At 30.6% G+C, this 25,999-nt stretch overlaps 3 protein-coding genes across 4 annotated transcripts; 2 read left to right on the top strand and 1 right to left on the bottom strand.

Annotated features, from left to right (window-relative positions):
• The first annotated feature begins 3,282 nt into the window (after positions 1-3,282).
• Positions 3,283-6,957, top strand: LOC107014081 (MADS-box transcription factor 6-like). Its single transcript, XM_015213943.2, has 8 exons — positions 3,283-3,535; positions 3,669-3,747; positions 4,282-4,343; positions 4,698-4,797; positions 4,947-4,988; positions 5,438-5,479; positions 5,874-5,942; positions 6,650-6,957. Exons 1-8 carry the CDS (start codon positions 3,354-3,356, stop codon positions 6,653-6,655), a joined length of 582 nt encoding a protein of 193 aa, XP_015069429.1. The 5' UTR covers positions 3,283-3,353; the 3' UTR covers positions 6,656-6,957.
• A 692-nt stretch (positions 6,958-7,649) lies between these two features.
• LOC107015213 (gamma carbonic anhydrase-like 2, mitochondrial) lies at positions 7,650-13,998 on the top strand. Its single transcript, XM_015215411.2, has 2 exons — positions 7,650-8,352; positions 13,377-13,998. Exons 1-2 carry the CDS (start codon positions 7,971-7,973, stop codon positions 13,751-13,753), a joined length of 759 nt encoding a protein of 252 aa, XP_015070897.1. The 5' UTR covers positions 7,650-7,970; the 3' UTR covers positions 13,754-13,998.
• A 5,130-nt stretch (positions 13,999-19,128) lies between these two features.
• LOC107012363 (SUMO-activating enzyme subunit 1B-1) lies at positions 19,129-25,279 on the bottom strand. 2 transcript variants are annotated; one of them, XM_015212187.2, is made up of 11 exons: positions 25,146-25,279; positions 24,906-25,001; positions 24,784-24,835; positions 23,315-23,510; positions 22,398-22,477; positions 22,145-22,261; positions 21,883-21,933; positions 20,581-20,647; positions 19,915-20,018; positions 19,726-19,830; positions 19,129-19,650 (listed from the first exon to the last, which is right to left on the bottom strand). In XM_015212187.2, the coding sequence occupies exons 2-11, from the start codon at positions 24,992-24,994 to the stop codon at positions 19,540-19,542; spliced, it is 972 nt and encodes a 323-aa protein (XP_015067673.1). In that variant the 5' UTR covers positions 24,995-25,001; positions 25,146-25,279; the 3' UTR covers positions 19,129-19,539. The 2 variants fall into 2 exon arrangements, with proteins under 2 accessions (XP_015067673.1, XP_015067674.1); XM_015212188.2 differs by having other exon boundaries at positions 25,094-25,228.
• Positions 25,280-25,999: the final 720 nt, after the last annotated feature.

Raw genomic sequence — 25,999 nt, 5'->3', positions numbered from 1 at the left:
AAGATTGGGATGTTGGAGACATAATAAACTACTTGTTGTTTAGTTAATTAAGATGATGAGGATTTATTAATTACCACATGAAATTAGTCCTCCAAGTTAATTAATTAGATACTTTTAACTAAAAAAAAGGCTAATTATTACTTCAAAGAAGTCATTATGTTGTTTGATGAACTCCTTTTTAAGATAATGCTGGAGACCAGGCTTTTATTATATCTCTAAATTTGGGACATTAAACTTTTGTGATATATTATCAATCACTTCTATATGACACGTGTCGATCAGTAGTAGGGGCTACTCATTCATCAAAAATACTTACGTGTCGATTTCTTATATAGTGTATTTTAGAAATGCCCCCCCACTCCCCTACCATTCCAGTTTATAGTTAAAGAGATTTTCATGAATAGACTACTCGTATTTTTATTTGTTATGTTATATTTTTTAAATTTTAACGTTAAACTAAAATATATTAATTTTATATTTTTAAATAAAATGATTATTCAAAAATATTATAAATTATAAATTTTTATATATTAATATGATAATTGATGAAAGTATACATCGTAAAATTGTTAAGTCAAAATTTTAAAATTTTGTGGTCTAAATAATTTTTAGAGTATTTTGTGTTGTTGTAAATCATGACTAAAAAAAGAATTTTAAAATTAGACTAATGATAGTAAAATGGCATTTTTTTTAACAAACTAAAAAGAAAAAAATGTCATATAAAATGAGATACATAAACTATTTTAATTTATATCTACAACATAATTTTTCGGTAAAAAGCGTCGATTGATACCTATTCATATGTGAAATATATTGGTTTTAATTATATATATATATATATATATATATATATATTAAATTTTATATTTTTAATCTAATGAAGATCTTCTTTTAACTGTTTTAATAATTGAAATTTTTTCTGAACTTTGAACAAAAAATCACCGTAAATAGCATTTTTCTAGTTTTTATCACAATTCAGATAATTAAATCGGAAAATTCAAGTTTTATAGCCGTGTTAAGGGTCTGTTTGGGTGAATTTATAAAAGTAATTTATAAATACAAAATTAAAAGTTACGAGTAGAAAATGCTCTACTTTTGATGTACTGCAAATTCTTTTATCTAAAGCAAGTGTTTAAAATCACTTTTAAACTTTCCAAAGCAACTTTCAAAACCTACAAAAAGATGTTTACAAATTAAAAACATCTAAAAATAAGTTAACCTGTTAGGATTAAAATAATTAGATGTCATGCGAAAGCTAGCTAAGCAAATCTCAGAAGTTTATAAGTAAGAAGACTAATAAGAACTATATCATAAGACACAAAGATATAACGTGGTTAGGTCAATCAACTTACGTTTTAAAAGGAGATAAATAATTCCCTATACAAATATAAGAGTACAAAATATAAATAGAAGTAAGATTCCAATTCACTCAAAATGCAAAGAAGAATGTACAAATGACAATGTATTACTTGTTTCCAACAAATTCTCCATTCTGACCAAAGCTCTCAAGACCTATAAGGCTATGTCGTGAACATTGATTAAGTTAAATAAACGAGCCTTTGTATATAGAGTCTTAAACTTTCTTACATGAAATGAACTACCAAAATATGAAGACTTTATATTCTCGCAAAAGGAAAATATATTTATGATAAAGACAGACACCGAAGATTCCTTATCAACTCAATCTATACCAATACGTTTTAAATTTGTCAGTTGTCGTTGTAAGTACTTTATTCGATTTATTTCATTTTCTTTAGTTATATCACTACAAGTACTTTGTTCAAATTATGACATTTTCTTTAGTTATATTATACTTATAATTTAGATAGTTATGTACTTATGTTGTATAAAACATATTATTTGCTTTTAGTTATATGCAAACTTTTTGAAGTTGATAAGTATAATTAAAGAAGACATCATATTTTACTTGATTAATTTAACTATTTAATAGATAAATAAAAACACGCTAATGAACTGTCTGCAAACTTTGAATTGAAATTGTCTAAAGTAAAATATTTTTAATTAGAAATTGAGTATATTTAATATTGAAAAAAAGTGACTTAATCTTTACTATTTATATAAAATATCTTAATAAAAATATAAAGATATGAACATGTACTGAGCCAATATACTAAAGCCACGAAAGTACTTTGTTAAAGAAAAGAACAAAAGATTGTCGTGTAGTCGTGTCTATCCACGTTCAATTAATTTATTTTGTTTATAATTTTAAAGGATGGAGATTAAGATAGTTCGATTTAACTTATTTTAAAAGAATTTTTAATTGAATTTAATTTAAAAAAAGAAAAAGTTAAAATTTAAATTATGGTTATAATACTTAAGTAAATGATATATTAAAATTATTGAGATTAAGTGAGTTAAATTGAGTGGATCAAGACGTTACCTGTTTTTAAGCGCATTGGAGTCCAAGTCCAAAGTAAACTTGGAAAGATCCGAACTCAATCCAATTTCTATTTATTTAACCTATTATATCTCTAATTTCAACTCAATCCGTCTATTAAACACCGCTACTTACGAATAATCCGACCTAAAACATCTTCTTTTTTTTTTGATGATTTTAAGAATTCAAAGACGCTTAATTGGTGAATTTTCCATCAAATAATAAATAACAAGCTCAAACATAGTACTAGGCCACAAAAGCATAAAAGAATTAATGCGTTGATATATAATTCAATATAACAACGAACATTTTAGTTTACCGATAAATATTGTGAAATAGAACATCTGTTATGAAAAGCTCGTTCGAATCTAAACGAAATTAAAAATATCATGCTAAAGATCGTTTAGCTTAGAAACTTAGAGAGTCCTCAACTTTCGATTTTAAGACATAATATTAAAAATGATGTTGATAATAAAATAAATTCAACAATAAATCTCAAAATTTTGATCATAATTTTTTCTTTAGAAAAATAAAAGATAGAAGCTTTCACCTTTCAGCAATGCTCTAATAATTTAAACCTTTTAAATTTTAAAGCGTCGTTTTTATGTATACCTAGTAATTTATTCAAAATATATAATATATATTTTTTTCCAAAAAATACCATGATTAGGGTAAAAAATAACACAACACAAATAAAGGACCAATCATGAGGTAAGGTCAAATTAAATTAAACCTTTGTTTTATATAAGTAAAAAAAAAAAGAGTTTTATACTACATAACTAAGATATTACGTCAAGATTGGCCATGATGAGGTCATGACATAATTGGAGGGTCGAATAATTAATTACATGTGTATATAATATGGTGCATTTATTCAATCTCTTAGTAGGTAAAATAAAAAGAATAATACTCTAAAAGAAAAGGTCCATTAAATTATCTAAAATCATTTTGAAGAATGGGGAGAGGGAAAGTTGAATTGAAGAGAATAGAGAATCAAACAAATAGGCAAGTTACCTTCTCCAAGAGAAGAAATGGTTTACTTAAAAAAGCTTATGAACTCTCTATTCTATGTGATGCTGAAGTTGCCCTTCTCCTTTTCTCTCCTTCTGGCAAAGCTTATCATTTCGCGAGCCACGAGTAAGTCGTTTCAAACTCTTGGTACTATTCGAGTTCCGTGAGTTCAGTCATATATACTTGTGGTATTCGATTATATTTGTTTATGACACAATCATGAGATTAATGATTTTTTTTAATTAATGGATCGATGTAGCATCGAAAGGACTATTTTAAGGTACAAGAATGAAGTTGGATTGTCCAAAAATAGTGACCAAGGCCCCATAGCTATGGAGGTAATTAATTACTTTCCTCTTGAAATTAAGGGAAAATGCTTAAATATGTGATTGAATTTTGAGAAAAGAATTATATGTTCATTTGGTAAAAGTTTTTCGTTTGAGAAAAAGGTTCATTCATGTCATTATTTATTTACTAAAATAGCATAGATCAGTCAAACTTTATAGTATAGATGAACTTTTTTCATAGTTTGATGACATATTTAAATATTTTTCCTTTAATAAAATGATTTAAATAATCAGTCACTGAACCGTAACTGACCACATGTAATTTTTCTTCTTTTTTTTTGCAAAATTAGAACTATTTTGATTTTTGAGTTAACAAATCATTAGCATGGAGCATTTTCTCAAATGGAAATGGCTGATGAGCAAACTTTAAATTTTATGACTAGATGGATCTTTTCTAAAAAAATATAATATATTTGAGCTTTCTCTAAAATTAATAAATTAGAGTCAGTGTATTTTTTTTCTAACTAAATATATAGTTTGGTTAATTATGATGAGTAATTAATTAATTTTCTTCTTATGGATTAGGTTTGGAGAACTAAGATTGATGACATGACAAGAACAATACATGAACTTGAAGCTAGAGATAAGTATGTAATAATGATCTCTATTTAATTTTCGTATATTACTGTTTGTTTAAAAATCTATATAAATGTTACTAAACATTTTATCTATCGCGGACATAATAGTATTAACTAAATTATTACTAGGAAAAAAAAGATACTGCCACTAAATGTATATTTCATTGTATATAAGAGTTTGAACCATTCGACCATCTAATTTGCAAAATATAGACAAAGTTTATATATGTTATGTATATTTTATAATAAATACATTTATACACTAATGTATATTTCAAGTTTTTAACCACGTTAATAAACTAACTAGTTCTTTTAACGATAACGATATATATTTATAACATTCCGTTTATATATTTTGGACAGGCATTTGACTGGAGAAGAGTTATCAAATCTTGGTATGAAAGAATTGAAGCAGTTGGAGCGTCAACTCAGAGTTGGAGTTGAACGCATTCGATCTAAAAAGGTTAATTTTTTAATTTATAAACAAGAAAAATTTTAATTATCGACATTTAATTTTATTTTTTTAATTTTAATTGATTTCCACCAAATTTTATAGTTGATATATAATTAAGAGCTAAATCTAATTATAGTTTATCTACTTTCATGTAACAGAGGCGTATCATTTCCGAACATATTCATTGGCTTAAGAGAAGGGTGAGACTCTAATTAATGGGAAAATAGTTTTTAAAATTTTAATTTACAAAAAGAATATTTAATTAATTTGGAATTTCTGCAAATTATGTGGGTTAATTAATATTTTGTATTGGTTGATGCTTGTTTATTGATAGTTCATTGGAGTTTTAATTTTCTGTTAGGGTGTGTTTGGTATGTAGGAAAATAATTTTTTGAAAAACATTGAGTTTCTTACTTATATTTTTAGGGTTTGATAAGTAATTATTAAAAAAAATACACCATATCAAACACACCATAGAAATAGCTAAGCATATATACAAGCATACAACTAATTAATAGACTAATGCAAAATGTTAATGATTTAGAAAGTTAAAAGAAACATGTTAATGAATCTAAAAAGAAAGTACGTAATTAACTATACATTTTTAATTAATAATGAGCTTAATTGTGTATTCATCTTACTTATGCAGCATAAAATCCTACATGAGGAGAACATCCATCTTCAAAAGCAAGTGAGTTTGCTTATATGTACTCCAATATTTTTTTAATATTTCAATAGATTAGTCTCGATTAATTATCTGACTACAAAGTATCACGTTAATTTCAAAACAAGGATCATATAATACTAACATTTTATAAACTTGGAAGGGGAAGAGATGTGAATAGGCCTCATCCATTTCATTATGACATTTTCTATATTTTTAATCTTGTTTAAATTTAAAATATTAAGTACTCTCAAATTTTAAAAAGAAACTAGCTCTTATTTTCTCAATAATATTTATCTAATGTACAGCAAAAGTTAGGAAAATCTAGGTTGTATCAATTGCGTATATTCACAGGAGGATTCATTAAACATTCTACAATTTATGTATATTTACCTCTCTACTTATCTATCGTATAATGCAGGTAAAATTGTATGAAGTAGAAGGGAGCTCAAGGATTCTCGATACAAATCCAAGTGAGTTACTTTCTAAGGTAAACTACTTTAACAAATATTTTTATTAATTATATGTATTATTTAGTCATGTTATTGTTGAATCCATCCCATTGTTTTAGTCAACTTTAGCTATTCAATTGGTACAAGCAATTGTTAAAAAGGAATAGTAATTGGAGTTGAAAAGAAAAGATTTGGTAGTTGGCAAATTGGTAAGATTTGCAACCATTTTTGACTTTGCTATATTTACCTATGTCATTAGTGACATAAGCATGGTTTTATCCTTCTATAAATAGAGCATTCTTGCTCATTTGTAGAATACACCAAGTTAGAGAGAAAAACCATTTTGAGAGCAAAGTGAGGTATTCCATAGACTATATAAGAAAATAGTCTGTGAAGAAAAATAGAGTGTGAGCGATATTTTAGTAAGACGGAAACCAAAAGAGTGTTGTTCCGTTTGAGTGTGTAGTAGTCACTTTGAGTATTGTATTCGTGACTACACAGTGTAAAATTCCTTACTATAGTAATATCAGTTGCTCCTCTTGGCTCGTGGTTTTTTCCCTTATTCGGAAGGGTTTCCACGTAAAATTCTTGGTGTCGTTATTTTCCCATTTTATTTCCATTACTTTTACCATATATACTTTTGTGCTTGTCCGCGTTTTCCCAACAGTTATATTAATTTGATTATTCTAACATTTCCTATTTTCTTTTCTCTTTTTGTTTTTTTGCTTTCCTTATGGTGGTGTAGGGATGAGGATTATATGATTTACAGAGCTTCAATTGCTACCTTAAGTGGATGTATACGTAGCATATATTATAAATAGTGTGTATGATATATTTAAGGATGATAAATTTTTTTGTGTTGTTTGAATATATTTATTGACTATCTACAATTTTCATTCCAAGTTAATGTTAGGTAAAAAAAAAATGAAGTTACTATATTAATATTATAATTTGAAATATGAATCTTATGTTCAATTCTAAGCAACTCTTAATTGCATATGCATCTAATTATATATGTTTTATCTATATATGAAATATTGTATAGTTTGGTTTTGTCGTATATTGCAAAAAGAAATTGATATTATTTTTCATTTTTTAAATCTTTTACCATTATATTGAAGGATTGAAAAGGGAAATTGAGGAAATTCGTTGATAAGTGAGAAATTAAAATCAGTGAAAGTGGGTATGATGTTATATGTAACCTATTTATCATATTGAATTATTCATATCAGATTGTCATAATTTTATATAATTTTAAAGCTACAAAGAGAGGAAAGTATATTTTAGATATATAACATACAAATTATATCAAAACAATATGACTTCAAAACTTATGTTCGACCAAACTATTTTGTAAGGCAAATCACGAATCAAACGAGATTTTTATGGATTCAACCTTTCAATTATATTAGACACCTCGTTTAATTAAATTTACTTGTTTATTATTTTTATTGCACCTTTCTTTTATTTATTTCATTTACAATTTTTTTTTCTCCTTTGTCTAATTCATGTAATAACTAACAATAACCTATCTTTGAGATAATGATATATAATCCATGATAAACTGATATGACTTCATGTTATACTCGATCTTACTAAATTTGATCAGATAATTACAAAATTATAATTATAAAATCTCCATAATTTCAAAGCTACAAATAAAAAAGCACCGTACATAGTATGAAAATTTAGCCAAACAAGTATGACTTCGACTATATTTAGCTTTGTTGCATTGCGAAAGTTCAAATGTAATTTTGTTTAGAATATATCAATAATTAAGGATCAAAAGTGCTATTATTCCTAAAGTAAAGGTGCATAGATATAATTATGAAATGTTTTAGGGGCTCATACAATTATCAGAAAAGTATTGGCGTCAAAATGTAATTATTTCTTCTTTTTGGACTGATAATTCTATTTCATGCTTTTCCTGAAGCACCCCTAGAAGAAAACGAAAAATACCTTCAAGTCCACGACTCTATTGAATCATTTCATTTCACATCCATTTGTGAGCTCGCAAAAATCCCTTTCTCTATCTCAGACGCACAGAAGCCGCTTCAAAATCTGCAATGGCCACACTAGGTAGATTATCGAGAAGGGTCATAGCGTCAACTATCTCCGGTCACCTCCGCCACCACCAGAGTCACAATCTCATCCGCCGTTCGCTGGCGACGGAAGCTCAGGCGGCAATAAATGAATCGCCGGATCGAGTGAAATGGGACTATAGAGGGCAGAGGAGGATCATTCCATTAGGTCAGTGGGCACCGAAAATCGCCGTCGATGCCTACGTGGCGCCGAATGTTGTCCTTGCTGGTCAGGTGACTGTCTGTGACGGCGCTTCTGTATGGAACGGAGCCGTCCTAAGAGGAGATCTAAATAAGATTACAGTAGGGTTCTGCTCTAGCATTCAGGAAAAATGTGTGGTTCACGCTGCTTGGTCTTCTCCTACAGGTGATTAGTTCTTTCCTCGCTTGACTTAAGTACATTTATGCTGTTTGTTGATAAGATTTGAGTATGTTTCATCACAATGAGCTTATTGAGCACTATTAGCTTAGCTGACGTAACTGATGTTTTGGTTCCAATTTATTTAAAATTTTGTTTGTCAAGGGAATTTCGGCAATTCACTGCTTAGGTGAATCAGTTGGATATTGATAGGGATAACATTATCTGTGGAAGAAACTGGTAGTATGTTATGCTACTATGACTATGTTGCTGAGAACAAAATTGTATTCAGAACGATTTATGGAACTTACTGAAGATTGTTATCTATGAATCTAAATGGTTTTCATTTTCCAAAGTCAAATAACTACATCAACTCAAGGAATCTGGAAATCTTGTTGAATGTTCACTGATTAGAGCCTTACAATTAACACGATATATATTTCTATTGGAACACGTAGAATGCTTGTAAGTCAAGTGACCATGTAATTGGTTCAATTAGGGATAGTTCCTTTTGGGACATCTGATAAAATTAGAAAAAATTGATTCTGTTAGTCATAAGTGTTAAATTGTTATTATCTATCTTGTCTTTGCCATTAAAGAGGGGCACTTACGTGAAGAAAAAGATGTCTAGATAACACAACTGAAATTCCTAATGCATAAAGAACATAGTGTAGATCTCCAAGGTATGCTAACTGCAGCAAGACAACATAAGCCTTAATACCCAATGTTTTAAAGAGGAACTGAAACTTTCAAGGTTTGGGGCTTTAAGCAAGAAGCAAAATAACACGTTATTGAAGTGATATAGTTTTCAAAAGGGAGGATGAAGGGAAGACGGTTATTGCATCAAAGCTCTAGACAATGGATATGAGTTGTAGTGCAATGCTACTTATAAGACGTAGCATAGAAGTAGGAGTGAAGGATAATGTCATTGCAATAGAGCTGTAGAGGAATTGCAACTTCCAATCACTAAGAAGCAGATGAGGAGAGTGGTAAAATGCAGTCAGATTTTTTATTTCCCTGTGTTTCTGTCACAAATGCAAGAGAACAAAGAAGTACACCATTTCTTACTCTGACGTTTTATTGCTTCAGCCGAAAAGCAGTTCAATTCTCACTTCTCCTCACTTCCACACTCAGAATCAAGGGGGCCCTGACTTGAACATAAGCTCAACTTTCTTTGTGATTTACAATGTCGAATAGAAAAATCTTCAGGAAAATAAGGAAAGCTATCAATAAGAATTATTAATTGCTTGTTATTTTTCACCAGATCGTCATATTACTAGTGTACAGTGAATCATTGTGAATACATATATGGAAGTATAGGAAGTGAGTACATAAGTAAATGAAGTGCTTAAGCAAGAAAACAATCTTAGTTGTGGAACTAATATGCTCTTGAAAGCTTGTTTGTCAAATATATTCTACAATGTTTAGGTTGTTTTGACAAAAAATATGGTTGGTAATTAGGTCTTTTAGTCTACACCTGTACGCATGTTTGCATTGATGATTGCAGTAAGGATCGTGAACATATTTTACCTTGGAAGAATTGGTTTAATTAGCTTTTCAAGTGCCAGTTGCCTGCTCAAGGGCTTCAATATAAGGGATTTGTAAAATTTGTGAAGCTCCGATGGATGCTTTAGAAAGAACTCTGCATAGAATTTGTCCTAAGAATTCCGGAAGTCAATGGTTAATTACACAAATTTCCACTCTGGTTGTAGCCTGGTACCTGTAGTCACATGCAAGTTGCGACCTTAAACATTGCACAAACCTCTCTTTTTTGGGATTTTGTCTATCAACAATGTTTTAATCCTCAAGCATACATATTTTCCCATTGAAGTACTTCTATTTTATGAAATAAAAACACATCTTCATATTTGTTATGAATTTGATCCTTCCATGACATTTATCTCTACAAAATGAATCCATTACTCTCTAAAAAGAAAAAGAAAATTGATTAATCAATGGCAATCTCAAGTGCAAATTACAGTGGACACAAATAACACATCATGATTTCTTCCATCTACCCAAGTCGTTATTGAATAGAGTTACCCAATGCATGTGCTAGTGGAAGGTGGTAGGTATCTAGTGGAATAATTAAGATGTGCCCAGGCTGTCCTAGACCTACCGTCATAACAAAGATAAAAAAAATTAATCAATAAATTGCTTCTCAAGTCCAAACCTTTGGGGTTAGCTGTAGCCTGTATGAATCTTCTGCCTCCATTCTGTTATAATAGGGATTGTTTCATCCCCTTGTTTCATTACTGTGCTAGTAACCCTTTTATTCTTCGACATGATTTAGAGTTCTCCAGAAGTAGGGTTTATGTAAATCTCACACTTGTCTTGATGTTGACATAACAGTAACCAGACTAAGAAGACTAATGACAAACACTGAACCTAATGTGATGTGATAACACTAACAAATCTTCAATCTTATCTCCTTTTGGCTAAGATCAAGTGTAATCTTGTCTAGTCAGTCAAAAAATAAGTAGGCGTTTGGCCATTTTTCATTGTGAAAATAGAAAAAAATAGTTTTTGTTTTCAAAGTGAAAATGATATGTGGAAATTGCAAGTTGTGTTTGCCATGAAATGAACTGGAGTTGTTTTTAAATTTTTGTGAAAAAGCGAACAGTTTTTGGTTGTTTCTGGAATTTCTGGAAGTTCTTGAAAAAAGAGAAAACAAAATATTCCAGAATTTTATGACCAAACATGTTTAAGTGAAAACATTTCATGGTTAAGTGCCCCCTAAAGAGGAGTAAATCTCAAGCATATAATTATGAAGAAAACAAGCAATAGCTAAGCTGAGAAGAAAGAGGAATAAAGACTTTGAGCAATTCCATGGTGAAGGAAATGAGAATATGGTGAGTTGCAGGGGGGAAGAAAGAGGGTTCAAGGCTCTTTGGTAGAAGGAAAAAAGTATTAGGTAAAGAGGCTCTAAGGCTCTTTGTTAAAAGGAGAAGTATGCGGCAGCCGCGAAGGAGATTGTAGTGATGTGGATGAAGGAGAATGTAAATAACAAATTTTTACATCTAGGAGCGCCTGTGACTCATTACATGCGTAAAGATTATTGTTTTCCTAGTTTTTAGTACTCCCTCTAGTTTCATATTAAGTGAATCATTGAGTTATGCTCACCCCCTTAAGAAAAATGTGTAAGGACATGAATCAAGGCTACTTTCTACTATTACCCTTCTGATTATTCCCATACTATTCTCCTAGTAAACATAAAGTAGTTAAGAACCTTAATAAATGAAGGGTAAATATGAGAAGAAGTCTCAACAATTCTCTTGAACTTTGAATAATTTAATTATTTTGAACTATGAAAAAAGTCTCAACTATGTACTTAATATGGACTACAGAGAGTAGTGATCATTGTTTTTTAAATTAAAAAACATAAAAGAAGGGGAATATGATTTTTAGCAAAGCATTCTCACAAGGGATAACATAACTTTTTGAGGAAGTTTTTTTTTTTAGAGATCTTTTTGAGAAAGACAAGGGGTAACATAACTTACACAGATATACCTCTCATATTCATGTTTTATGCTGCTCCGGTTTGATGTCTAGGAATGAGTAACCACAAAAATGTTGGGATTGAAGAAAATGAGTGCTGCCTCTCACCCCAACTTTGTAAAGACAAAACTACCTACAAAATTATGTTTTCTGTTTGCAACCTAAATAAGTCAATCTGAAATGACGTGTTATTGAAGTTCGGACTTTGGTCCTATGTTCGGTCTTTTCGAGAATGTCAACAGGTGCGTGCTAGATTCTCCAAAAGTTGTTTATTTTTGGAGAATCTGACACGGGTGGGCATCAAAAGTGAAGAGTCAGCACAATTATTCCAATGATTTTGCTGATTACATTCTTAAATGACTGCTCTGTTGCTTAAAACTTGAACCATTCCAGTAGTCATGTTCTTAATATTTTCCGGTTTAGAATTAACTTAACGTTTTAAAGTTAATTTTTATGCATGGTAAATATACAAAAGAGGTTATAGATTTCTTTCTCAAAAAAACAGAAGAGGTTACTGATTTTCTGCGAAGATTGATAAATATACAGGGTGAGGAGAATGATCTTCAAATAATTTTTAATTACCTAGAAAATCTATTTGATTAAGTGTCCAGAAAAGCCTTTTACTAGGTACTGGAGAAGAAATGATTCATATCTAATATGTAAATGCTTTAAGTGATATCTGAAGGAGTTGTCACAAGTGTGAGATCAGGAGTCGTTGTAGAGGAGTTGTCCATGGTAGTTGGTTAGCGTGTTTTATATTATAAATCTGTCTTGAGCTGTTTAACCTATACTTTCTTAAGCTCATTCTGGATAATAGTACACGCGATTCAGGAGATTCTATGGTGCATACTATTTTGCAGATATTAATTTATTGGAAGTAGAAGGAAAGTCAATTAAAAGCTTGAACTATGCTTGCAGCACTCTTAACATTAATAGTTTTAGTATAAGTAAAACTAAGAAATAATGGATATACTAAAAGTTTAGCGAATGAGCCTTTTTGTTAGTGTGGCTCATCTATGGGCTGTCTATAGTAATTACTCTGGTTGCCCAGCGAAGGCTTTTGGAGAATTATGTCAGATAATGCTAAATGAGGGATTTTTGGAGTGCTATAAATTATAATACATGAATGTTAAAGAAAGTAATTACAATCCTGCAGTTGCCTTCTCCTGCAACAACTTTTACTTTTTCTTTCCAAATATCATAAAGATATGTCTTTTCAATCTTTCCCAACACATATCTTCTTAGTAAAGAGCATACATGTTTCAACGTTGATGAATCTTATAAATTATACCAACTCCATCTCAGAAGTCAGATCTTTTAAGAGTTTATATTCGTGATTGTCTGTAGTTGCTGCATATCATTAATTTTACTTAGAAGATGCATTTTCGTGGAGCATTTTGAGGTGTCCCCTTCCCTGAAGTGAAGCTGATTTCCTTCCTAGTCCAACTAAATTTCCAGCTATGCAGAATGTTATGTTGTCTATTTTTATCTGTTCTTAACCAGATCAAGCTGTTTGCTTTTCATTCATTTAACAGGGTTGCCAGCAGAAACAGTAGTAGACAGGTACGTTACAGTTGGTGCGTACTGTCTGTTGCGATCCTGCACAATTGAGCCAGAATGCATTATTGGCCAGCACTCTATCCTTATGGAAGGTTCATTGGTGGAGACTAACTCGATCCTTGAAGCTGGGTCGGTGCTCCCACCTGGGAGGAGGATTCCAAGTGGTGAACTCTGGGCTGGGAATCCTGCAAGATTTGTCAGGACCTTGACCCATGAAGAGATAAAAGAGATACCTAAGCTTTCTACTGCAATAAATGATTTGGCCAATGCTCACCACTCAGAATTTCTGCCTTACTCCACCGTATATTTGGAAGTTGAGAAGCTTAAGAAGTCATTTGGTATTTCGATTTAGAAGTTTTGTTTTTTTGGATTGTACTTGTTGGGAGGAAATAAGAAAATTGTAAGACTCGTAAGTGAAACTTAGGGTCTGTTGTTTTCTAAATGTGATTCTACAATCCAGCGGAGCAAATGTTTGTTCTCTGTTCATGAATTTTCTTCTAACACTCAGATTTGGACATCAATACATGTTATGCTTTCCAAAATCTCGAATATGCTTCGAGATTTCTTGTATTAAATTAGATGAAGAGTTTTTAGCTATTGTGTAAAAGCCCTCTGTTAAAGCATCTGAACTTGAATGGCAGCATGAGCTAGTCGTAAGCAGCATCTGAACTTGAATGGCAGCATGAGCTAGTCGTAAGCAATGTGGTTTTGCTTGAATTGGACAGGAATTTGAAATCTAGTATCATACGCGATACAAGTCAAAAACACACTTAATAATAGTTTAGATGTACTATTGACCGTGACCATGAGATGGAAGCCGTTAAGAATCAATGTTGCTTATTTTCGAAGATAGAAAAAGCTCTTGTGAATGTTGAAGTGTCAAATACCATCTTTTCCAAGTAATTTGTTTGGGCCACACACATAATGTGAGTGCTTCACAGAAAGGGACAAAAAAGAATAGGTTCAACATATTTATTCCTTCTATTTTTTGTTTAATAGGTTAGGGAATCTTTAGTTTTGTGTATGTCTTTATAGCCCATATAATCAACCAATCACAAATAAAAAAGCTTACAATAATTGTATATACAAACAGGCAGGCTATCCACTAGATATTCTGGCAAGGCAGTACAAACTAATAATTGTCAATCAATTTAACAATTTCCTTCCACATTTCTTCTTTCTTTCTTTATTTTATAGCCAATATAAATTATTAAGTAATACTTTAATATATCCCCATTAGTTCAAAATAAAGTTAATGACGAATTCATATCTTAACTGTCTATTATTCTTTCAACCTACTTAAATAAGTTCATAATCAGTTTCGAGTTGTGTTTTAGTACAGAGGAAGGGTTGAGGTATGAAATTCACGCAAAAATAATAATATTGAGATATGAAACTTGGGAAAAAAAATAATTTTAAATGTTTTTTTAATCACTAATTCTAATAATAAAGTTAATGACGAATTCATATCTTAACCGTCTATTATTCTTTCAACCTACTTAAACAAGTTCATAGTCAGTTCCTAGTTGTGTTTTAGTACAGAGAGAGGGTTGAGGTACGAAATTCGCGGAAAGATAATAATATTAAGATATGAAACTTGGTAAAAAATATAATTTTAAATGTATTTTTAACCACTAACTCTAATAAGTATGGACCATTTAACCAATGAAGACTATCATATTCAATGTGATCTTTGTTTGATTTATCTTTTTAAAGTCTACCTTTTCCACAGCATGCCACAAGCGATAGAAAATATTGTACTCTTCAAAGTTGGTGACTAATTATTAATTAAGTTCAATTTTATACAACAAGAAGGCAAATTGAACAAGTCCATTAGATAGATAAGCTTAAAGTGGAGAGAATATACAATAGAATATTTGACAAATTTAAAAAACTATTACTCATATAATTATTTTCATAAAATAAGCACACCGTGTGGGTTTAAATAAAAATGTCAAAGAGATTTGTAAATTGTAAACTAATTATTCTTCTACTTGGATGGTTCCACAAAGTTTATTTGGATATACATCTTTTTAATGACATTTACGAGCGTGAAAATATACTCTTCGCTCCATTTTACTTGTTATGTTTTCCTTTTTTTACATCCCTTAAGAAAACATAAACTAAAACGTTGTGATCTTAATTATTATTACCCTTTTTTTCACAACTCTTAGGGATTTTTTAATTAGACGAGTGTTTTACTATATAAAAATTTTTTAAGAACTGTATCAAGTCAAGTAAAATAAAACGAAAGGAGCAATTAAGCAAAATATAGAATATATTTATAGTGACAAATTGATGACGGAGTATTGACAACTAAGAAAAAGTACATTAATTTTTTTAAAATGAGTAATTAGGTTAGGTTAACAATAAGTTGACAAATGATTAAAAAGCAATCTTATAAATACAAAAAAGAATATAATTGAAGGGGACCTGGTTTTGTGACATATTAGGTGTTTTTCATCAACCACCACTACGTATATTTGTGAAAATGCCCATTTGACTTAATATATATTTTTCTATCTATATAAACTCCAATACTACTAATTTTCTTTTCTTATCTTATATTTATTATAGTTTATTCTTCCTTTTTCTCCTCTCTAAATTAGGGTTAGGGTTCCATCATTATCATGCCGGCAATTATAATAATTAGGAATATTGCAAAATCAAGTTCTTAGTTATTTGATGATCTACAAATTATGAAGTTGGAAAGGTAAATTTAAAAGTTTTTTTTTTTTCCTTTTTCACTTTGTAGTTAATAGTATAGTAAAATGATGTTGGAATGGCTCAATCAAATCAAATTCCTCAAAGTATTGGGTCATTTCATTTGATTGAGCCGTGCCAATATCATCTTACTTATATATGCTCATCCATCTTCTTCTTTTTTTTAGTGTTGATTTCTCAGATGATCGATTGACTAATAAAAGTGTCATATGAAATTGAAATTAACAAAGAAAACTGACTTTCTAAGATCATAATACTTAGTTTGGGTAATCAACCCCTCCTTTTTTATATCTTTATTTTTTTTCATTTCTATTAACAAATTAGAAGTGGTGAAACTAGTATATGATATAATATTTTGTTTATATATTAAGATTTGAAAGGTGTCAATGAGTTTTTTTCACTAGTTTGATATTCATCTATAGATGAAAAATAAACCTCCCAATATAGAACACGTCATCGTCATTTGCATTGACACAATTATTGTGATTTTATTTGATTATTATAATAGTAAGCATTGTGATTTGAAATTTGTAGATGAAAAGTAACATGAAAATACGAGTGAAAATGTTTTTGTACCAAACTTAAGAAACTACATATGATGGAACAATAATTGTAATTGGACAACCCTTTTATGTTTAGAGTCTAGCTAGTGAAGTTAACTTGTATTGTGTATATATTGGAGTATATAGGAAAAAAACCTTCCGATGTTAAAATTTATGACTCTGTTACTATTATTATAATATTCGAAACCTTTCTATGTTGGGGCACACAAATTGTTTATGATAAACGAGTGAAACTCTAAACCGATGGAGAGATATTTGTTAGCAACTTTATTTTTGATCAAATTTGTTTAGTGTTTAGTTATTTAAAACTGTTTCTTCATAAAACTATTGTACATTTTGTGTAGAGAATATATTTTATTATGAGCACAAACTAACTGTTAATATGTTACAAACATAGTGGTCATGTTGAATTTTTTATTAAGGCACTCTTAAAAGTAAAATTATACCATTTAACTTTATTGTAATGACATATACACCACATTATATCGATTATAAGGTTTGTATAACATAATTAGAGATAACTTTGTGGTTAACATCAAATATGGCTTTTCAATTTAGTGCTCCACAATAACACAATCCATCGTGTTCAATATTAGAATTACGTTGTAGTAATTATTTTTGAGTAAATCCCACTTTATCCTCTCCTTTTCTCGACGGGTATTCAATATCCACATTAAAGTCCGATTAGATTCGTATACTCGCCAGAAAGTCTTACATTGGAGTTGACAAAGGCTTTGGTATTTAGTATTCACATTGAAGTCCGATTAGATCTGTATTCTCGCCAGAAAGTCCTACATTGGAGTTGACAAAGGCTTTGGTATTCAATATTCACATTGAAGTCCGATTAGATCTGTATTCTCGCCAAAAAGTTCTACATTGGAGTTGACAAAGGCTATATTATAGCCATGAGGACTCGTTTTTTTTATCCTTTTGTTGCGCATGGTGAATAAATGGGAATGATAACCCCCTCGCAGTATATTTGGATGATAATTTTCTTTGTATGAATATAGTTTGTTTGTTTTTGTGCTTTCTAAAATAAAAACAATTTTTTTGTATATACCTCTTATTATTGTCTCATTTACCTATTTCGTTGAAAATAATGTACTATATCTTTTGGGATATAATAATAGCTACTTGAAATAATCTGTTAATACATTTTAAGATATGCTCCAACACCTTTTGAGGTACTTCACCTCGACGCACTGCAACTTTTTTTTATAGGGGTGTTCGTGGAAAAACGAAGCAAATCAAAGAAATAAACGACATTTTGAGTTTGATTTGATTTGATTTTTAATTTCATAAAAAGAAAAACGGAGATAGCTTGACCAAACCGACTATATAAATGTCTTTCTTTCTTTTTTCAACCTGCTCTAACATACTTCCAAGTTTCAAAATAATTAACGTCACATTTTCCATTTTACGCGTTACGAAAGTTCTTTAAAATCATGAATTTTTAAGGTGTTCCACACCCTTTAATAAAAGAAGATTAAAACATAAATTGAATATAGTTTTCCATTTTTATCCTTACTAATTATTGTCATATACTCAAATTTATTGAAGTTATCACATTGAAAATCCAGATGAAGGATAATATTAAATTATTTAAAAGTAGTGTTGAAGATAGAACAATTAAGTTAATTTGATAAATGCAAAATGCCTCAAAAATTCAATTAGTATAGAATGGAGAGAGTATAAAATTATAAATTTTAGAACTATTTGTTTTTATTTTAAGTTTCAAAAACAAAAATAATAAACATAATAAGGCTCTATAACTATAATTTCGATAATTGCGCTCATAGCTATACATATTTTATTTCACCGTTTGTGTTATTTCAACACAAACATATTGAGTATATACAAATTAAGTATTTATACATTTAGAAATTTTTTTTAATTCCATTTGTATATTTCACTTGCAAATATATACAAAGAGGATAATTTTCTTAAATTCATATACACTGAAATTATACAACTAGACAACCGAATAGCAAGATATTGTGAAACTATAACTATAGATTAAAATAATCGAAAATATAATTATATTACAAAATATACTTTACCTTTTTAAGTTATGTCAATAAAATCTCAATAATTGTAAGCACCCCACCAACTTTCCACAATTGATTCTCTCGTGAAATTCGAGTATGCTGGACAAGTCATTTATGAATAACATACATAATAGGTGTGTCATTGAAATATAAAATTTGTGTAAACCATTTAATTTAATTTTTCCTTTTGGGAATCTGATATGATCATAAGACTGGCAGGAGGGGGTCATGTCCAACAAAGAATCACGATTCAAATATTTTTAGTCTATAAATTTCTTTAGCGACTTCAAGTTAATATATAGTAATAATAACTAGACCTCACAATCAAATATAATTCATAGATAAGTAGTGAATTTCTTAATGCTACTATGCATGACCTAGGCAAACGCTAATAGAATCACGTGAACTCATATATTACACTGTAGATCCATCTCCATTACAAAACATGCATTTCAGAACACCTCACTGTGTATGGGGACACGAAGCGGCGACTTACTTATTTACCTGTTCTATTGATTACTAGCCATGGAAGGTAAGCATGGGAAGAGTAATTTAGCATGACCAGAGATCTGGAGAGAACAGGGACAACTGAAAATGAGACATTACCTAGAATGTTTCAAAATACAAGCCCAACATGAGCACTTTACTGAAGGTACCAAATGTCAAAAGAAATATCATAATTTTGCTGATCAGAACACAATTTGAAGGGATGTCAGATAATTTAGGTTGTGATTAGTCCTAAAAAAAGATACCCAACAAGGTCAGCATTTCTTAAAGATAGTTTTTACCACACAGGTCAATCCTCAGCTCTTGCCATTAGATATGTCCTCTATTATCCCTTTACCATCCATGGCGTCAAAGAAGAAAAAGTTCTTAAGAGGATCACCTTTGCCAGATATTGCTTTTATTACCTCCTACAAAGGAAGAGAATTTCAACAAATGAGAAAGAAGTCAGAAAGAGTCTGTCAACGCTACAGAGGCATAATTACCTGTCCAAGAATTCCTCCAACGATAGCACAGACAGGAGGAAATTCACTTATACTTGCTATCAATCTTCTCAGAAGAGAATCTGGGATCTGAGATTCATTTAAGGACTGCAATAAAGAGGCAAATATGTTAGTAACCTAGAGGAAAAGAATGAAACTTATATAACAAGAGCATATTGCATAGCGAAATACATGTGCCTCGCAGAGTTCCTTCCTCAACTTCTGAACATTTGGAAGGTCATCAACAGAAGTTTCTCCAGGATTTCGTCCCTCAAGCTCTTCAAACCTTTCTATAACTGCAAAGAAGTTAGTGGTCTAGGAGTCAGGAGGCAAGCCACTTAAAGTAAATTATTCTTCCACTCGTGCTATATATCTAAAGAATGTGTTAATAACTTTTTGTCACCATTATTACTGAAAATACAAGACAATCAGATCACCAACTGAAATATTACAGGTTCAGGGTGCCAAACAGAGGACTATAACCAAAAACAGCCATTAGTTTATTACATTCACTACAACAATTCAGCCAAAAGACATTTATTATTTTTGAAACACAAACAGTATATGATGAGAAAGAAGCCAGAAATACAAAATATCGTTACTTCTGAGACTACTCCATTAAGTTTTTCGAACCTGGATGAGAGGCTTTACTTTCCTGTCTGTATTGGGGTGTGTTTGGGAGGGGGGGGGGGAGAGGGGGAGGATCTACTCATAGGTGTGTAGTTGGTTAAATATATATTTTTACTAAATTGTTGAATACCAAGTGGCATTCAGCAAATCTCAGATAAGGAGTCTCTGTATTTCAACCATCATGGTAACTTCATCACAAATTACAAGAAACTGAGAAATGACAGTTACCTCTCATTGCATAATACAGCTTTGACATTCTCTTTGGTAGAGATCTCCAGGGGACTGCAATGGCTTCCTGCAAAATCTAATTTTTAGGGCAACCAAATGCGGAAACACTCTGCAACATAGGAAACCCTATGGAATGACAGAGTGAAGCTTTTATTTTTGTTGCTAACAGGGTTTGAAAGGGATTCTTTAGTGTGTATTAGTAGTTGTTAACGGGTTTAAAAAAAGATTCCCTAGTATATACACAAATTTAGTTACTAGTCAGTATCTTTCAGCAATATTATGACTTCAAAATGACATTTGACGACGGTCTATCGAAAACAACCTCTCTACCTTCACAAAAATAAGATTGCATACACACCACCCTCCCCAGACCCTACAAATGGGGATTACGCTGGGTATGCTGTTCTTGTTGAAAATTGTATGTAAATTATAGTCAAAGAGTTTCTGCATTTTTTTTTCCAATTTTAATTATAAGAAGATTGATGTGAACTCCCACTGTATTTGAAATCTAAATGCAGTATAAGTGTCCAAATTTAAATTGGAACTGGAACTGCAGGCTTTCAGTGCTGATAGTGGTTATTAAACAAGTTGTCAAAGCTGACAACTGACGTCCTGGCAATGGTAGAGTAAAAATGGCAACGATGGGAGACGAGCAAAAGAACACAGGAAACAAGTTTTGATGTTTTACTCAGAGGCATTGACAAACACATCCACAAGAATTGGTGGGCAGGGACAACAACTTAATAATTCTCTCTAGATTGAATCATAGAGGTCGCACCAATAAAATCCACCACAACATGGAGAATCACTTGGGCAAAAATAATATACGATTAAAAGCTGTTAGATTTTACAAGCTTCACAAATACCGACCATCAAATACTTCAAACAGCACATAAACGAGGTTAAAAGTGAACTAAGAAATGGAACCACTAGCATCATACTTTACAATATAAACCCCATACAACTGAGAGCAAAAAACTGTCAGAGGGTGTAGCATGCAGCTATAACTTGCCATACGAAACAAAATACCATTTGTTTGCCGGAACTAATAAAGTTTCTAAACTTCCATAAGTATTGAGTTGACAAAAACTCAAGATTGACTTAAATGAAAATATATTTCTCGATTTTAACTTTCAATTTTTATGATTTTTTGCTGATTAAGGACTTCACAATTTATTTAATCATAAAACACTTATCACAAATAAAAAGATTATTGTAATTTTAATAGTGAAACAGGTTAGTAACATATTTATTATGGCTAAACAAAAGCAAATGTTCTTATATTCTTCAATGGAGTTATACCTCAAAACTTGGATAATGCAATTTACATTCAATTGTCTCTTCATTTTTTTTCTGCAAAAAGGAACAGAAAGGAATTACTGAAGGCCTTCAAGTCTAGTTTCTTTTGACATGAAAAAAGATATAGACCAACTGCACAAAGAGGCAAAAGAATGAGTAACTCTAACTTTATCATCATTTAGGAGGGAAAGATTATGTCTAAGAGAAAAAAGATAAAATCTATCTGAACGCAGAGGAATAAATAAAGACATGAATCGGTTATAACCTTACAGTAGCTGTAGTTCTGTAAATCAACAAATATCTCACCGCAGGAGTCACGGCATTCTACACTGTAAAATGCTACACGCTTTGGCAACTTGCGACATTTTGCATTTACTGATTTCTGCAAGGGAAAACATCAACAAAATGACAATAATAGGTATTTTCTAAACAGCACTAGTTACAAAAGAATTTAATAATTTTTATTCAACAAAAGCTAAAACATTTAATATCATCAAATAATGGAAGTAGGATTTTACTTTTGTCAAAAGGGAGCAACAATTAACAACAACAACATCAAACTTCTGAAAGAAATCAGCATCGAAGATGGACAGAGCACCTGAAAAGCATAGTATACATAAGTCATATGAGAAATGAAATCCAACAGAAAATTTGATTTTGACGTTAAATAGAAAAAGTTAGTTAACATACATATAGCACAACAGCTAATGAAAATAAAAATTACAAGTTCATTCAGGTAATCAAGCTCAACAAGACACAAGTACAGCATGTTGCATTATAGCATTTGCAATTGTTGAATGCGTTATCTGATAGCTTAAAATGCATTGGTGAATTGACACCTCATTCAGTGGTCAGCTTTGGCTTTCAGGAAATGTAATCATATAAGTTATTAGATACACAACAGGGAAGCTGAGACAAAATTGGGAGATAGTGAGAATTTTCTTTGGTTGACATTGAGCTGATTCAGATAAGTCAGCTATGGGCTATGGCTGTTTGACAAGAGATTCTAGAGCCTAAGATTCCAGGCACTATGTGACACGGAAATTTCCTGATGCACCACGATAGCAAATCAAGAATCTCAAACGCTTAATTTGCAAAGATAGCTCAAAAGAAATCAGTACTTTTTATGAGCCATCCTCAGGTTTCCTATTAAACTTAAGATACTTAACAAAATCTCTTTAACATTCTCTTGATAGATGATGCTTGTGAAATTGTGATGTGTGCTTAGTTTTCTTTCCAGCTTTTTCCCTTTTAAACCCCCATTACTATTTATTTCATCTGGCATTCCACTAAAGACTAACATTCAGCAAATCAAGAATGATATAAGAAGGAATGTATACATCAAGGAACAACAAGTGGAGATGCTAAATTTTGCATGAGTTAGAGGAAAGAAGCAAACTAATAGTTTAAATCAAAAGAATACATAAAATCCAACCTTTCTCTACAGAAACAGAAACCATAGGATTGAAATCCTTCAAAGAATCACAGCAAAGCTCAGCAACAGACTTCCCCCGGAAATCATTTTCAGCGGGAGGAGTTAAGAAATTAGCAAATAATAGATCTTCGGTCACCAACCGGTCATCATTTAGTGTCAAACTACCTACTCCAGCTAAAACAATATTCTTGCAGAACTGAAAAGAAGGAAAATCGTTAAACAGAATATAAAGGGGAAAAAGATGTTAGAATAAGTACAAGAAACTATTCCTCATAAAAAAACGTAAGTAGAAGAAACTACTCGAATTTGATTTTAGCAACTAGGGTTGTAGTCGTTAGATAGGACATATACTATCAAAGGACAATAATCATGATGTCTATAATATTCATATAACTTGGCGAAAGTGAAAGGTAAGTATTGCAAAATGGTTATAAGACCAATAAAGTTCTATAGAAGTGAATGTTGGACTATTAAAAATGCAACATTTCCACAAGATCAGTGTCGCAGAAATGCAAAAGCTAAAATGGATGTGCGTTCATACAAAATTAGATAAGATTAAAAATGACCACATTTGTCGGAAGGTGCAAGTAGCACACATTGAGGATAAAATGAGAAATTGTCACTTGAGATGATTTGGTCATGTCTTGCATCGACCTCCAGATGAACCGGTATGTAGGTGTGAACCCATGTGAGTGGAGGTGCTAAAAAGGGACAAGGTGAACCAAAAATAACATGGGAAGGAAATTGTCATGAAAGACCTATAAATCCTGATGTCCATGCAGACTTGACTAAAGATATGCCACAATGGATAAAGAATCTATATGGATGATATCAACTAGTTGAAAAGGATGTTTTAGTCAAGTTGGAAGGTTTTACTTAAGTCAGACTTTTCTAGGAGTATTATAGCCTTAAAATAGATTTATTATGTATATTCCTGTAAAAAGAATAGACAACACCTAATATTATTTGTTATTAGTATTCAAATAAATATTTAACTTATTTACTACTTCAATTTGAATGGTTTTTGTCTATATAATTGTCTGTTAGATTCTAAAAAAAAATTGCACGCACCTCAACTAATTTTACAACGTACTTACTACCTGCGACCATCATAGGTATCTAACAACTATATCCACCAAGGCCTGTAGAAATGTAAAAAATCACCTAATACCTTTTGCCTCTGCTGGAATTTGAACTTAAAAGACCTCAACCCACTTCATTCACTACTAGGTCACACCCTTGGTGCTACTTTTACTTTGTATAATCGTTACATTAGATAGTTTAGATGGAGAAACATGACTCCAACTTGTTTGAGAATGAGATATAATTGGTAAATTATCACATAACAATCCCAGTTCAAGGAGACAAATCTATAATCAGTAATTACAAATGTTCCAATTAACAAAATCCATAATACTAGCTAATTAACCTAAGGAAAAAAAAAAGAGTTCAAAAATTAGAAATAGTACCTCAACACTAGTTCCTCTCAGCCCACTCACAAACACATTGGATTTGCTGAGCCTGAAGCAAATAACATATAATCGAAATTAAAACCCAAACGAAACACAAATTTTATCTGTTCAAAACCTACCTTCTCTGAGCATCAACGCCCCAAACCCTAATTTGTCGATCATAGATTGCAGTTTCCTGCTCCGTCAATTGCTCACCTTCCGTTCCCATTTGCAACCTGAAAAATTCATACATTATTGTTTGTTCAAATTAACATAAAATAAATTGCGACCATAAGAACAGAAAGAACAAATTGAACAAAGGGCATACCCATTAACAAGGAAATTAGAGATGAAGACGAACTAGTGTTATCAGAGCTTACCCTCAAATGGCAGAATAACTGAAGAAATTTTGCAGACGAATAATGTATTCTACTCTTCCTTTTGTGCATCAATTAGTCAAAATACTACAATTATACTCCCTTGTTTGCTTATAAATACCCCCGCTGTCCCAATTCTGGAGTTTTGAAAAATAAATTTACATATTTAAAAGTAAGTACATCAAAATCTATAAATTATAAGATTCAAGAAATTTAAAATTTAAAATATGAATGATTAAAATAAAATATATATTGTATTTTTTAATTTCTAATAGTTGTGATTTTGCTTAGGTACTTTTTTTTAGTCTTATATAAAATGAATTGTTAATACTTTTTTTTTATATTTAACTTTCATTTAATGTGATTCTAGTTACTTTACTTTTTCTACTAAACTAGTTTGAAAATAATTTAAATGGTAACAAAGGAAAGTAGTTTTTAGTTAATGTTATTAAATATTTTTTTTAATTCAGTATATATCATATCTCAACAATTATTTAGAATTTATTTGGATTAACTTAAAAGTTGATCAAATTATTTTTAATTTTTGAAAATGATTAATCAATTTAAAAATAAGTTAAGAGTTAAAAATAGGACTCTAAGACTCTCCTTTATTATCATCTAAATACAACTTTTAAAAAATATTTCTGTAATATCATCTTCAATATTATTTTGTTTCAAGTAGAGCAATAAAACAATCCAAGTGTTACTTTAATATGTTAAAGCACTCAAAAAAATCACAAACAAAAAGATAGTTCACCTAAATTTTTTTATCGTTAACAAAGTTAAAAATTCATAAAAGATAGTTCATGTAAATTTTTTTTGTCTCTGATAAATTTTGAACTTTTTTAGTGATATTG

Source organism: Solanum pennellii, chromosome 3, assembly GCF_001406875.1.
Source record: "Solanum pennellii chromosome 3, SPENNV200".
Taxonomy (NCBI): Eukaryota; Viridiplantae; Streptophyta; class Magnoliopsida; order Solanales; family Solanaceae; genus Solanum; species Solanum pennellii.
The sequence above is the reverse complement of the archived record's forward strand: the minus strand, read 5'-3'. Positions and strand labels throughout refer to the sequence as shown.

What these genes read in the sequence shown, in the direction of transcription:
- LOC107014081 (XM_015213943.2), top strand. Translation starts at nt 3,354, where the DNA reads ATGGGGAGAGGGAAAGTTGAATTGAAGAGAATAGAGAATCAAACAAAT. An exon ending in GAACTTGAAGCTAGAGATAA is followed by an intron (nt 4,344 to 4,697) that starts GTATGTAATAAT and finishes TATTTTGGACAG; the next exon opens with GCATTTGACTGGAGAAGAGT. An exon ending in TTCATTGGCTTAAGAGAAGG is followed by an intron (nt 4,989 to 5,437) that starts GTGAGACTCTAA and finishes TTACTTATGCAG; the next exon opens with CATAAAATCCTACATGAGGA.
- LOC107015213 (XM_015215411.2), top strand. Translation starts at nt 7,971, where the DNA reads ATGGCCACACTAGGTAGATTATCGAGAAGGGTCATAGCGTCAACTATC. An exon ending in TGCTTGGTCTTCTCCTACAG is followed by an intron (nt 8,353 to 13,376) that starts GTGATTAGTTCT and finishes TTCATTTAACAG; the next exon opens with GGTTGCCAGCAGAAACAGTA.
- LOC107012363 (XM_015212187.2), bottom strand. Translation starts at nt 24,994, where the DNA reads ATGGGAACGGAAGGTGAGCAATTGACGGAGCAGGAAACTGCAATCTAT. An exon ending in TGAGAGGAACTAGTGTTGAG is followed by an intron (nt 23,511 to 24,783) that starts GTACTATTTCTA and finishes CCTTCTTTTCAG; the next exon opens with TTCTGCAAGAATATTGTTTT. An exon ending in TTCTGTTTCTGTAGAGAAAG is followed by an intron (nt 22,478 to 23,314) that starts GTTGGATTTTAT and finishes TATGCTTTTCAG; the next exon opens with GTGCTCTGTCCATCTTCGAT.